Consider the following 15088-nt stretch of genomic DNA (forward strand, 5'->3'; position numbering starts at 1 on the left):
TTCTAGCACTAGGTATAGGCCTTGATGCATGTAGTTTCACTGGATAAGAACAGGCTTCGGTCTGTGGCTGAGACAGCATAATTAACAATTTTAAAAATAGATTTTAATTTTTAAAGAAGCTATAGGTTTAGACAAAATAGGAAGGTACAGAGATTTCCCATCTCTCCCGAGCCTCCCCTGTTATCGCCAGAGTGGTGCATCTGTCTTTTGTGTTTTGTTGTTTTTTTGAGATGGACTCTTGCTCTGAGGCCCAGGCTGGAGTGCAGTGGGTGATCTCAGCTCACTGCAACCTCCGCCTTTCGGGTTCAAGCGATTCTCCTGCCTCAGTCTCCGGAGTAGCTGGGATTACAGGTGCCTGCTATCACGACCGGCTAATTTTTTTTAATTTTTTAATTTTTAATCTTTTATTTTTAGTAGCGACGGGGTTTTGCCATGTTGGCCAGGCTGGTCTCGAACTCCTGTCCTCAGGTGATCTGCCCACCTCGGCCTCCCAAAGTGTTGGGATTACAGGCGTGAGCCACCGGGCCCGGCCCAGAGTGGTGCATTTGTTACAGTCCGTGAACCCGCACAGACACATCACCATCACCCGGAGTCTATCGTTTCCATTACGGCTCACTCTGGGGTTGCACGTTCTATGGGTTTGACACATGTACCATGCCATCCGTCCCTGGCTACAGTGCCAGACAGGGGACTTTGACTGTCCTAAGAATCCTCTGTGCTCCAACTATTCACCCTCCCTCATCCTGAACCCCTGGCAGCCACTGCTCTTTTTCCTGTCTCCATAGCTCTGCCTTTTCTAGAATGTCGTAAGTTGGAATCGTACAGTATGCAGCCTTTTCAGATTGGCTTCTTTCACTTAGTAACATGCGTTTAAATTTCCTCCTTGTCTTTTCATGGCTTGAGGGCTCATTTCTTTTTAACACTGAGTAACGTCCCAGTGTCTGAGAGGGGCACCTCACAGAAATGAAAAGCACTTTCTAGATCTATAGAATTTAGAGCTGAACATGGGCAGCCCTGGTGGCCCGTTCCAGAACTCACTGTCCCTGAAGAGACACAGAAGGTGACCTTATTTTCCTTAATGACAACAGCAACTGGAGGCTGACGTGTCCGTCCCCACAGTAACTACCCGCCCGTGGATGAAGAAGCAGAGAGCCCTGGACGCTTCGTCAATGATGACTTCATCTTTAAGGGCACCTGCTGTTGCAAATGAAAAGCTGTCGTATTCCTTCTTACTGAAAGTTGGTAACTGCATCTGAACACCTAATTATCTTCATAAACCCCGACACACAGAGCTCTGACCAGGGCAGGCCGGCAACTTGCTGGGAAAATGCAAAATGTCCTGCACTGCTAAGCTTTTCACAAGCCCCTTGGTGAGGTCCTTACCGGCGTTTGTGCGTTTGAAAGCAACTGATTGAAAATCAGGCCTCCAAGCTTGTGCTTGAAAGGACGAGAGCAGGAGCCTGGGTCCGCGAGGGAGGGCGCCAGTGCCACCTGGTGGCCGCGCCGGGGAGCCCAGGTTCCAGCCTGGGGGCGGCTCTAAGTTCAGGGTCAGTCCCATCATTCCACAGGGCTGAGAATTAGTGAGCTTGCAGCCCCAGCCGCTCCTGCGGCCAAGCCTGAACGTGAAATACGCTGAACTCCGTCACACGCCGATTTCACTAGCTCACCGCAGAACGGCTTTATTATGAGAGTCAACAGGATGTCAGTGTGGTGATGATCTCCACAAAGAACGGCTTTTTGCAATGTAGAATTACGGCTCAATGTTACCATGAATTAAGTGAGAGAAGGTGGCCGTGGAACATTTATTTCAAGACTAAGTCAAAACTAAGCCAGAGTAAGCTTTTCGCTGACAGTCACTGAAAATAAATGACTACAAATCCTGAATGTTTTTAATAACCTTACGAAATTCACCTTAGGCTTTTGTCCACCTAACTCCATTGTTCAGATTTGTCACATGACTCCCCACTGCTGGAGCAAAAAATATATGTGTATTGACCTCAAAAGTCTTAAGACATTTGAGAATGGAACGTTGGGTCTGATGATCTTACTGGAACTTTATCATTCATTCTGCAAGGGCTGTTACTTAAAACAAACAAACAGGCCACTCACGGTGGCTCACGCCTGTAATCCCAGCACTTTGGAAGGCTGGGGCAGGCAGATCCACTTGAGGTCAGGAGTTCGAGGCCAGCCTGGCCAACGTGGTGAAACCCTGTCTCTACTAAAAATACAAAAATTAACTGGGCGTGGTGGCACATGCCTGTAGTCTCAGCTACTGGAGGCTGAGGCAGGAGAATCACGAACCCGGGAGGCAGAGGTTGCAGTGAGCCGAGATTATGTCACTGCACTCCAGCCTGGGTGACAGAGCAAGACTCCATCTACAAAACAAACAAAAAAACAAACAACAACAACAACAAAACTAACAACTAAGATTGATCCCTTTTTCTTCACTGTTCCTAGAAGTTCTAGGGGTAAGAGGGGAAGACAGGGATCTCACATTCCATGGATGATGTTGTTGCCGTTGGGAAGCCTCCAAGGTCACCAGATGAAGGCAAGATCTCCTTAGATGATTTTATGGCTTTGGCATAATTACTGTAAAACTATCAACAAAAGCAAGCTTGACCCTCCTCAGGGTGCAGTGTGCATTTGCCTTTGGGATGAACCAGGTGAGGCAGTATCAGGGAGGGAGGACAGGGTACAGGTGCCTCCCTTCTTCCCTGGTCCCAGTCAGCAACAGACCCCTGACTGCAGACGATGACTCCATCCTCTCAGGAGGGACCTGGGGGACTCAGCTTGAGAAACCAGAAAAGCCAAAAGGAGGCTCCTACCACATGGGTGAGACAGCTCACATCCATTGCCTTTGTAGATATGCATGGGAATTCCATGACCTAGCCAGACAAATGATCATATCCCTGTTTTACAGAAAAGGAAACTGAGTCTCAGAAAGATTAGGTCATTTATCTTTGGTCACAGGATTAGCTGGAAAAGGAACCTGGAAGAGAACCCAGGTCTCAAATCCCACGTCGCTTTCCTCAATTCTTTGCTTTGCCCTCAAAGGCACAGTGAGCCAAAAAAGTTCATTTCTTCAGTACTTGGCCAAACTTCAGGTATAAGAAAAAAAAAGAAACAACAACAACAAAGACGAAGAAAGAACAAATCTCCCTTCTTTTCTCTAAATGCTCTATCTTTTAAAGTAACTTAAAGACAAAGCGTCCCTTTGAATCTAACACTTTAGGGTCTGAAAGATATCCTTAATTGGTCTTGGTTGTTTGTCTTTTTGTTTGTTTGTGTTCCCTTATTTCAGTTTAAAGGGCACACTAGGAACAAAATTCCATATGGTTTATTCTGTTCCCAATCTCATCTTCCCCCTCTTTCCCTTCCCCAACCCCAGCCTTGCCAATTTGTAGACAAATCAGAAAAATCCTCAACGGGCTGAAAACCTGTCCATGGTTCACTCCAGCTGGAAAGAATTGTGTTCCACCAAGATTCAGATCCCATTTATAATGGAAACCCTGACAGGCAAAGTTGTAATTACGGTTGTGCCATAATGAATGTATCTGTGCGGTCAAAGTAGTGGATTTTTCCATGGTATTTTTCCATGGAAGATTTCCTGCCTGAGAGATGTTAACTTAAAATCTGGATGATAGCTTTGACTTTACAGTAGGATCACTCCTGGCATTGCTATAGCTTGAAGTTAACTATTATATAGACTTTGGTAGTCATGATTAGCAAGCGGGATATTAGTCAAATTGATATTTTGCAGGACTGATGGCAGTTGGGGGGTTGGGGTTTGGTGGTGTAGGAGCTAACTTAGGTAAGCTTGTATTGCCTTTCAGATTTTTTTAACCAGGAAGTACTGTCTTTCTTTTCTGACATGATGTCTAATACGAAAGTAGAAAGGCTGAATATGGCTAACTGGTATTAGGGTGACCAACCATCCCAACTGGCCTGGGACCATCCAGTTTTGGCACTAAAATCTCATAAGCCAGGAAATCCCTCCATCCTGGGGAAGGCAGGACAGTTGGCCATCCCACATCCTATGGAAAATAGAATCAAAGTTAGGAGGACAGCCGAGTATTATGTTGGTGTGAAAGTAATTGTGGTTTTTGCTGTTATAACAGTCCGTGTTAAAGAGAGCAAGCAGACTTGAGTTTTCAAGTAAAATTCTTTCTTGGTGCTTCAAAAAGCCTACTTAGTGTCAGCAGCATTAGCTTGAGAGCTGACTCAGGAAAGGGCTCAGAAGGAATGTGAAAATCCCTGCTTGGTATGGCAGAATGTCATATGGAAAACCAGACAAGTCATTGTTCTGCCCAACAATTTCATGGGTTAACCCATCCTCTGGCCATTTGGAGGCATGAACAGAATGAGACATTTCACGGGTATCAGGCCCTCCCCAGAGGCTACTGCTGAGGGTTTTTCTTCTCCAAGCCCTTCCTAACAGGCCCTTGGCTGTTCTTCCAAAACCTCTTCTCTATGCTGAAAAGGAAAGGGCGCAGGAAAGAAGGAATGTGGGGGCTGATTTGTGGAGCTCCAGCTTCCTGTCCAGGCCCCACATCCTGCCTCACTCAAGGGGCCTTGCCTTCTGGATCTTCTCCTTTTATGAAGCTCTCAGATTGCTCTGGTTGCCTTTCCAAGTACTGTGAAAATGGCCGACTTTTAGGAATTGGGGGACTGGGTGAGGTTAAAAGAAAGGAAGGACTACAGAATCAAAACGAAGGCAAGAATAGGGCAATGGCCAAAAACACCAGTTGATGAACTTGACAACTCTGTAGAGTTGCAGGAGAACATCTCTATCAATTTAAAAATGTAAGTCAAATAGATTTCTACAAACAGACCCTTCAGGACATACATATTGAATCTATTTGTGGATTTATAAATCCTGACCTTCAGGGTATGTATAGAATCCACTTCTGGATCTGGGCCTTCGGTGACTGTGTTGTGAGCCATTTCTGCGGCTGTAACTTCTATTGCTATGAGTTCCAGGGGCATAAGATGGAGGAAAAGGGCAGACATGGAGCTACTGACCTTGTGTGACAGAACATTCTCCTATCTCACCCACCGCCACGGAAGGAGTGTGCTTCCTGCCCCATGGGAGCTGGGCTTGTCGAGGCCATGCATGAGGCAGGATGGCAGAGTTTCCACTCGCCCCTCGGGGAACTTCCAACCTCTGCCTCCAGCCTGGCCACTGCCCCGAAGCCTGGGATGTGTGCAGAGGTGACTGGAGCCACAGCCCCATTAGATGACAGGCAGACCCCAGCGGAAAATGCGTGCTCGCTGTTTTACGCCCATGAGCTTTTATGCTGTTCAATCTGCTGTTTATGCTGTTAATAGATCCATCTTTAAAAAGTGAACATAATTCAGTTAGGAGGCGTAGCTGGTTCTTCTTCAGTCGCGCTGCTCCTATAGGGTAACTGCAAAAGGGTCTCAAAATTATATTTTTTTCTAGGCTTTCTTCTGTTGTCATAGGGAGACAGAAGATGTAAAATTTCCGTTCCTTCTTTTCTGCTTCTTAATAGAAGTGTCTAAAGGAGTTATGTTGCGTGCGCCTGCAAAGGGCACAGAAAGACAATCGCCAGCAGTCCAGAATCCAAGTCCTAGATACATAAAATAGTTTTATTTTCATATGCAAGAAGAGAGAGGAAACTGTGAGAAGTGGACACACATATTTTAAAAGGCCACAGTTTGGGGGCCATTTGGTGCAGGGGCCAAGTGCTTGGCAGCGAGAAAGACAAGTCCCCGAGGCATCTCAGCACGGTAGCAGTGCCAGTTGTCTTCAGTTCTCCCCTCCAGACTGACTCTTCGCCCTGCCCCGGGCCATGGGAGCTGGTTTTTATAGACTGCGTGGAGACTCCACGTCGTTGGTTAGGTCTGGCCGATGCTGGTGGCCCTAGCAGAAGGGCAGGACATGTATTTTCTCCTGCCAGGTCACTGGGGGTTGGCTGCAGTCCTTACCAACAGCACCGCGCAGACCCGGGGGACCAAGGGCGGCGAGCGCTCTCTCTGGGGGTCGACAGCAGCCCCACGCCCGCCCTCAGGGATGCAGCCGCAGGCGGAGCGCTCTGCCATTCCTCCTGGGTTTCCTAACTCTACCCCACACTTTGTAAACAGCTCCTCTGAGCAGGAAAGAGAGAAGCGGCCATGTTCTGAGATGTCAGAGTTCTCAGCTACAGAGGACAGGGGAGGGCGTGAAAATGTTTCCACAAAGACCCGCCTACAAAATGGGTGTTCAGAAGCTTTGCTTCTGGAGGTAAAATCCTGAGTCATTCAGAAAAGCCTGGAAATCGAATTCCACGGTAAGAGTGCTTGCCATGAGCCATTTATCAAGCAGGGTCTCAAGGGGACAGAGAGTTGAACAAAATTTCAACTGCCCTAAGGAGCTTATAATCGGTATGGAAACATTCGTTTAAATCGAGCCTAATTTTCCACAGGTCCTGGATAGCAGAGGTTCCCTGCTTTTGGTGGAGACAGCCGTGCAGTGCAGTCTGTGGTGTAGGGCATAAGAGGGCTACCTGCACGGGACAAGAGGGAAGTGACGTGGACTTAAAAAATGAAGAGAAGTGACTTGGTAGCTGCCGCAGCAGACGGAGGATCAATGCTCTGAGGGGAAATGCCATTGTGAAGCTGTGGGTGACGGCCACCTCCTGAGGAAGAGGCATCAGAGGAGGAGACAGAGACAGGAGAAGACTGCAGCCCAGGAGAACGGCCCACAAGTTCCCTGGTGTTTGCTTGAGGTTGGATCTCCGCGGCACCAAGTCAGGGCAGACACGGCGCACGAGTGGAGGGAGGAGTCCCTGAGGCGAGGGGCGATCTTTGAGGGCGCACAGTTTTATGGCGGGGGAGGCTGGAAAGGACCTAGTGGGGGTGGGGGATGCGGGGTGAGTGGATGGGACAAGAGTGAGTGGGGGGGGGATGGAGGGTGAGAGGGTGACGATGGGGGGTAAGTGGGTGGGAATGGGGGTGAGTGGGTGGGAAGGGTGGGGATGGAGGGTGCTTGGGTGGGAAAGAAGGGCGAATCTGGTGGAAATGGAGGGTGAATCTGGTGGAAATACGGGGAGAATCTGCGTCCTGCTCACTGTGGACTTGGAGAGTTCTCCCACGAGTATGGCTTTGCCTCCCATCCTCCCTGTGTCAGGGAAAGGAGGAGGTCGTACCTCTGTCGGGACAGACGTGGTGACTCAAGCGGGAACTTCTCACGCACTGGACGTGGCACAGCCTGGGCAGGGCCGGTCCCTGTCCTTCCTGCGGGCCTGTGAGGAGCATCCGGCTATCTGCACTGGCTCAGCCTCGCCCCCGGGCAGGTGGGTCACGGTTGTGTGACCTCGGGCTTCTGTGATAGACACGGCTGTTGCCGCTGTCTCCGGACATCAGTGTACGCTGTGGACAAATGCAGCCGGTCTACGTGAGGTCCGCTCTGCACTAAGGACGGGATGGGCTGAAATGCAAACTCGGGTCCAGACATAGCTGGAGGACGAGTGACCCGCCGCTGGGACTCAGGAAAAGCTACTGTTTTGGTTGTGATCCAATAGATAATATTTAGGCCACCAAACATCTATAAAACCACCACTAATCTGATGAAGAAAAGAGCAGTCCCGGAACTCTGGGACCTGGTCTGATGCTTAAGGCCGGCCCTGGTGTTCTCCTGTTTGCCACAAAGCTTCTCACAGGACACCTTTGTGAGAAGCCTCTGACGTGGCCACTGGAGACCGTGACACAGCAAGACCAAAGGTCACCATGCAACCACAAAACACCAGGCTCCCCCTTTCCCACTAAGTGAGTGATGACTGCTTCTTTACCCATGGCAGCTTTGTGCTTGCTCGACTCCCTCCCTACAGATGCAACTGACTGCAATACCAGGTCACAGCATTGCCCCCAAACCTGAGTAGACCCGGCTTCCCTAGACTCACCCAGATTCACCCAGCAAAGCCCAAATCCTGTAAGTCCTTTCCAATCTCCTTTCACTGAGCAGCCCCACAGTCTCCCACGGCGTGCGTGCTTCTTTGCTGAGAAGAGTCATAAACCCAACTGGTTCAGTTACAGGGGGTTCCTGCTGGTCTTTGTCTGAAGGGCATTAGCACAGCTGTCTCCAATGTCATGGTCGTGCTCCATGGGCCCAGCCATAAAGATCCAGATGGGGGCTAGTGAGGTCCAAAGCACCATCCAGTCCCTTCTCCCCAAGACAGCAGTGAGTATTCAGTCCTGGGAGCTGGTGACAAGGAGAAGGCCCTTCTTCCATCCCCACTGAGGTCCTCTGTGTCCTTCCACAGGCAGAGGCATGAGTTCTCCTGGGGTGAAGCGTCATGGATACTCAAGGCTGGTTATTGTGGATAATTGCAAAACCTGACCCATAGAGGCTCCACGAGAGCACGGAGCCGACGTGCTCGTCTTCAGGTCTCCCGATGCACTGGTTTTCATTCTCTGGTTCGTCCCTTCTTCTCAGTAGTGAAAATGGGCTGGGCACAGTGGCTCATGACTGCAATCCCAGCACATTGGGAGGCTGAGGTGGGTGGATCACCTGAGGTCAGGAGTTCAAGACCAGCCTGGCCAAAATGATGAAACGCCATCTCTACCAAAAAACAACCAAAAAAAACAAAAAAACAAAAAAAAATGGGAAATGTCCTGGAACAGACTTGAAGTCTCCAGCTGCTGTGCCTCCTTGCTGCCCATGCGCAGCCACTGAAGCTCCAGGTCAGGACCTGGAAAGTCACTTTCAGCTGCATCTTCTAGTCCTCGAGATTCCTTCTTAGTCATTTCACTAAGGGGCTATTCTGGCTTTATGCACTTGTCTGCAGGGACAGCCTTGTCCACCTTTGGGTAACTCTGTCTTAAAGATCCTGTCTGGAGCCCTAAGGAGTTTCTTCATGGCTCATGAGAAACTGCAGGAAGAAAATAGAATCTCTCCCTACAGAACAGTGTCAGGTCCCTGAAGATGACAGTCATGTCCTTGTTAAGCTGACCTGCTGTGGGTTCCTGCAGCCGTCTCAGAGGGGACTCCATAAAGCTCTCACCTGCTTCTCCCACTGACGCCGTGGGCACCTGTCACATTTCTTCTGTGTAGCTCTGTGATCCTAATGACTAGCATTCGATAGGTGCTCAGCAGGCATTTTTGAATTAAGTGTCCATTTATTAGTCTTCTCTAATAAATATAATGTATATTTTCTGATCCTTTTCATCACCGGGCAATATGCTTTCTGGAGGCATGAAGTGAGGAAGCCATCTGAGAAGCCGATGTTGGTCCACAGGGCCTCGAACAGCAAGTACATGCCTTGATTTCTGCATACTCAGTGCCTGTCATACTCAACTAATATTCCTTAAATGAATGAATGAATGAATGAAGAGTATTTCTAGCTTTCCAGGCTATTCAAGGGCTAGAAAGTTTGAAAAGAACGAGCAAATTCCCCATATCCCACCCTTACTTTTACCCCACAACACAAATGCCGTTGATCCAGGATATGCACTCAAGCTGAAATTCATGCCCACAGCCCCGCTCGTTAGTGAATTCATGCTGTTGAATGCCCTAACGCCTACTTTTGCTGGACACTCTGCTGGACCTTGGAGTTAGCCCAGAATGAGGACTGCAACCCTTAATTAGCCTTCAGGGAGGCAGGGCTTCAAGTTTAGGAAGAGGTCACCAGAGGGCAAAGGGCAGTGGAGTACAACCTGGGGACAGAGGGTAGGTCTGGGAGAGCTGGAGCTGGGGAGGGCCCAGGAAGGCACCAAGAGGAGATGTTTGAGTAGAGTCTTGGAGGACAAATGGGGAGGGCTGGTGAGGACTCAGGGAAGTGCTCATGCTCTCACCTGGCTGGGCGAGAGACTGCATGGAGGAAGGACTGAGATGCTGGGATAGCACAGTGAATGGAACTATGAATGATTTTGTTCTATTAACAAGCTTTTTTTTAAAGTAGAGTCTTGCTCTGTCGCCCAGGCTGGAGTGCCATGGTACGATCTCAGCTCACTGCAACCTCTGCCTCCCAGTTCAACTGATTCTCGTGCCTCAGCCTCTCGAGTAGCTGGGACTACAGGTGTGTGCCACCACACCAGGATAATTTATGTATTTTTAGTAGTGATGGGGTCTCACTACATTGCCCAGGCTGGTCTCGAACTTCTGGCCTCAAGTGATCTTCCCGCCTCAGCCTCTCAAAGTGCTGGGATTACCGGTGTGAGACCCTGCATCCGACCCAAAGTCTCGTTATCTTCACCTGTCGTATGGAAAGTTTGTAGCCATTTGTCTGCATCCCCGATTGGCTTATGTGGCTGGCCAGGAGGATGCTGATGGTCTGAGAGCTTATTGCAGAAAGTGTCTGCATGCGCCCTTAGTATGTGTCAGGCTGAGCTAAGTTATTCTACTATTCCTTTTTAGAGCTCTAATATTGTACCCTAATCCAAAAGTGTTTGGAGAGAATAAAAACTACCCATTCTGGCTGGGCACGGTGGCTCACGCCTGTAATCCCAGCACTTTGGGAGGCCGAGATGGGCAGATCGCTTGAGCTCAGGAGTTGGAGACCAGCCTGAGCAACCTGGCAAGAACCTGTCTCTACAAAAAATACAAAAAAGTAGGCAGGCATGGTGCCCACCTGCCAGTAGTCCCAGCTACTCGAGAGGCTGAGGTGAGAGGATTGCTTAAGCCCTGGAGGTTGAGGCTGCAGTGAGCCATGATCATGCCACTGCACTCCAGCCTGGGTGACAGAGAGGCCCTGTCTCAACAAATAAACAAATGAAATGAAACAAAACAAAACAAAAATACCCATCCCTAAATAGCATCCAGCTCTCTGTGTGCCTTTCTCTTTGATGGTTTATGACTGGACTTCCTTAATCAGCTACAAAGGAAGGCTTAAAGAAATGATGGAAATACCTAGCCACAAAGAACACTTTAGAGTGGAGGAGTCGGAGAGAAGGAGAGTGCGAGAGGAATGGACGTTTGCTCCCTTCTTTTTGGATGGGCTTAAATCATGGATAGTGTCTCACATCGAATGGAAGTGGGAACAAAGCTTGGAGATAAAGGAGATGGGGTGGAAAGCAGCAGTGGGAGCTGGAAGGGAACTCCTGGCTGGCCAGCCTGCACAAAGGGGAGCAGCACATTTCACAGAAAAATACATTTATGCAGCTGGCCAGGAGGATGCTGATGGTGTGAGAGTGAATTGCAGAAAATGCGTGCATATGCCCTTAGCATGGGTGAGGCTGAGCTAAGTGAGTCTACCCTTCCTTTTTAAAAGCTCTAATATTGTCCCCTAACCAAAAGATATGGGAATCTTAGAATGACATTTGCACTTTCAGTTATGTTAGTTATTACAAGCACACAGGCCTTATCTACTCCCAGAAAGCAGGCAAATTATCTTACCAAGAGATTTCATAACATAATACAGTTAGAATATATTAAAATGAGATTCATAACCGCTAAGTGTGAGGCAAAGCTAATTGTAACAAGAACCTCAAATAAAATAGGAATCTGGGTTTTACCTTTGTGTTTCCTAGAAGCCACAGCAAAAAGATAAAATAAGGGAACCTACAGCTCATAAAAGGTAGCAGACAATTTTGACTGGAATCTCTTTCTCCTCCTCTAAAGTGTGTTAGAGTCTCTCCTATGCATGGATGGGGTCTGTGATGTTTACACTGGACCTGCAAAATCATCCAGCCCTGTTTCCTCATTTTTCAGGGATGCAGATGGAGATTCAGAGGTGACAGTGATGTGCCCAAGGACACAGGTGTCAGAAGTGGGATTTCCTTTCTCACTGTACCAAATGGCCAGCTTGGTTTGTCAGCCTGTTGTCTTATCCCACCATGACTGTGGTCAGATGAAAAAACTCGGCTCTTGCTTCATCTGTTCCCTGCAGCTGCAGTCTGTTTGGATAGACTCAGACTTAGGGGTGGACGTGAGGCAGGGCTCATGGGCAGTCCTCAGCTGTGGCAATGACATCCACACACCAACAGCTGCATGGTGACTTAGCTCCCTTGTGGGCTCCAGCGGCTCCTCTAGCTCTGAGATACTGAGGGTTCTTCCAGGGAAGCCTGCACTGGGGCAGAAGCCTCTACATGGGCCTGTGCCTAGGATGGGGCTAATGTCGGCCATGGTGGTGGGGAAGGGCGCCAAGCCCACTGGGTGGGGCGATGCAGGCTGGGCAGGGCTGCTCTTTCCCAGCCTCCTTCCAGAGTGGGCCGTTTGCAGAGTAGCTGGGCTGCCTTCTTGTTGTGAGGATGTGGCCACTTCTGCAGTGGCGCTGAAGTACAACGTGGAACTCTGCTGTCCTTCCCCTCCTCTCTGCTGCCCACCTGTCCCCTTCCCCTGTGTCCCAGAAACAGCGTCAGCTCCTTCCTTTGGGGTGCCTTCCCCCTGCGTGGCTGCTGGGTTCTGGGTAGGTGCTTCATCCTGCTGATCGCTGGCAAAAGATACGTAACTTGAGGTTTCCAATGGGTCGGCCTCTGCTTTAGAGACACCTTCAAACGCAGAGCTGTTCTCTAAGGTTGAGGGGTGACGGGATGAGGATGGGAGCTCTCGCTGGGCAGACAAGGCCTTTCTCTGCAGGTCGTCCTGTTGACTCAACCCCCATGCTGGTGGACAATAGACAGGATTGTCATCTCCAAAGGCGGCATTGATCTTAGACACATTTCCTGTTTTTAGGGCAAGTTTCACCCACAGCCAGTGGTGATGACTGAGGAAAGAGTCCTCCACAGCAACCTGGGTCCCCAGCCCGGCCTCTGGGGGGACCTGCTCAGGGGTAGGGGGCTTCCCTAAAATGGTTAGTTCATAACTTGCCCCTTGGCATGAGCCTGAGCTCTCGGTTCTCTTCCCAGCTAGATCCGTGGCCCGGGGAGAAGCTCTTCTCTCTGTTTTATCACCTCCTGCAATGCCACAGGACTTCCTTAGGCAGCCCTGCCAGATGTCTGTGGATTTTGGATGCAGCAGGCTGTAATAAATTACCAGTGAGACACTGCCTGAAAAAGAACAAAAAGACCACAAGTTTATGTTCTTTGAAGTCTGCATCCTCCCTGTAGTGTGCAGTTTCAGGTTCTGGCCCTTTTGTGTAGAGGAAGATAATTTGGGATCCAAAATAGGACTCTTGTTCGAGCCTCAGAACTGGATATTTCGGGGGAATTTAAGTAGGTTCCAGCTTCTGTAAGCTGTAAATGTTTCTAAAGTTAAACATGAATAACAAGGCTTAAATCCGTTTGATTCTATGCTTTTGTCTTGAGGGCAGCTCCAGTTCAGTCATCTACATGTGTGTGTGTGTGAGTGTGCATTCATGCATATGTGTGTGTGTGTGTGTACACACAGGTACAAAATGTTTGGTAGAAATAAGCATTCTACTTTCAAGTAACTGGACCATACACTGCAAATTCGACTGTCAATACAGTGGTTGATGGGTTACAAAGCTGGGGGAAGGGAGGGCATAAGAAATAACCTCAAAAACAAGTAAGACCTAAACAGAGGTTAATCAGATTCATCAAAAACCCCACATCAAGGAATTTCCATGAACAACAACAACACTTCCTTTGTGCATAAACATCTTAATCACATTGTTGTCAGTTTAATTTATTTTGATCAGAAGTGTTGACTGCTGCAATAATTTCTTTAACAGAGCATTCCAGTAAGCCTCCCACGTTATTTCCAGTTTCCTGTTGTACTGGTTAAAGTGCCTGGTTTCAGGGTGCTCATTATAAACAGCACAAAACCTGAAGTAATGCCTGAGAAGGCCAGGAGATTGCAGCATGACAGAGCTAGAAAGACTGCCTGAAGGACACCCCCAGCCCCAAATCGTCTCTTGTGTCTTGGGGGGACTGGGAGACCCAGATCAAGCAGCTGGTTAGTGGCCAGGCTCAAACCTGGGAAAGGGAGGTGGACTTTCTCCATGTTCAGTGCCACCTCTGCAGTAGGTCCTGCTCAGCCAGTTTCTGCACTGTTTTGAATTCTCACAATTGCCTGATGAGGGACATATTGTCACCCTTCTTTTACAAGCAGCCACCCAAGGCCAGGAAAGATGAACAAAGGCCCCTGATCGCAGAAGTCCTGGGCACACTTATTCAGTGAACACAGACTTTCCAGAGGCCATGTGGTTTGGGGGTTCTTGGTGGCATCCCCAGGCTGGCATGCAGTTGGTACTCAGTGAATATTGGTCCCAGGATGGAAGGAAAAGGGGAGGAGCCTGGATGCAAGCTTGTGCTCCTTGGACTACAATTTGTGTTCGATCTTCCTGCCGAGGATTCCCAAGGGTCGCCTGGGAGTCAGGGGTTTGGCAGCTCCATCAGAGGCCGGAGGAGGAGCGGCAGACAAGGCTCTGAGCCGGCGGCCACCTGGGTCCTGGGTGCTGCCCGTGGCTATGGGCTCCCTACTCACTGCCCGTGGCTATGGACACCCTACTCACTGCCCTCCTGCTGTGCCGTGGGCCAGCATACTGGCTGTGAAAATGTCTTCTCACTGGAGTGGAACTGGAAGGAATCCAGGCGTCTACTCCCAGGAGTGTGACAGGTTTTCGGAGTGGTGTAGGACATCTTTTTTGAGTCAGTGTTAAAATCCAGAAAGTAGATGAGGGGACATTTTCCCTCCCACCACACTGTGCCCCCAGGACTCAGCTATACCTCCCATGAACTGGAAAATCCAGATGAGTTGTTAGACCTCCCGGCCGGCAAGGCCCCTTCATTCCAAGTATCACATGGCCCCTCCCTGAAGGAAGGATTGCTTGAAATATGCCAGGAACACCCAGACCACGATGCAATGTGGTGAGAGTGGTGCTTCTCACCCGAGCAGCCCGATGTCCTCAGTTTCCCATAGGCCATTTATCCACACACACAGCTTAGAAATCAATGCTCTGCGATTCAAATGATTATTTTAAAAAGGATGAAGCAGATGCCCGTCCATGGGTTGACGATGAAACAAGCTGTGGTCCGTCCAAACCATGGGATGCGACTCAGCCATCAAAAGCAAGGAGCAACCCGGGAGGCTCTCCGGAGAGCTCTGCCAAGTGAACAAGACCGATCCCCGGGGGGCACACACTGTGTGGTACTTTCACAACGCATTCTCCAAGTGATAGAATAATAGAAACAGAGAACAGAATCATGGTTGCCAGGAGGGAAGGAGGTGGCAGGGGCGAGAGGAAGGGGG

The 15088-nt window shown here is 49.3% G+C and overlaps 1 protein-coding gene across 1 annotated transcript in view; it reads right to left on the bottom strand.

Annotated features, from left to right (window-relative positions):
- Positions 1–6971: 6971 nt before the first annotated feature.
- Positions 6972–15088, bottom strand: part of XKR5 (XK related 5) — a 29015-nt gene continuing 20898 nt past the window's right edge. The window contains exon 7 of the mRNA XM_003805348.5: positions 6972–12924. Within this exon, the coding sequence (XP_003805396.2) occupies positions 11783–12924 (1142 nt within the window). The 3' untranslated portion in view covers positions 6972–11782. The remainder of the gene's footprint in view (positions 12925–15088) is intronic.

This window comes from Pan paniscus, chromosome 7 (assembly GCF_029289425.2).
Source record: "Pan paniscus chromosome 7, NHGRI_mPanPan1-v2.0_pri, whole genome shotgun sequence".
Taxonomy (NCBI): domain Eukaryota; kingdom Metazoa; phylum Chordata; class Mammalia; order Primates; family Hominidae; genus Pan; species Pan paniscus.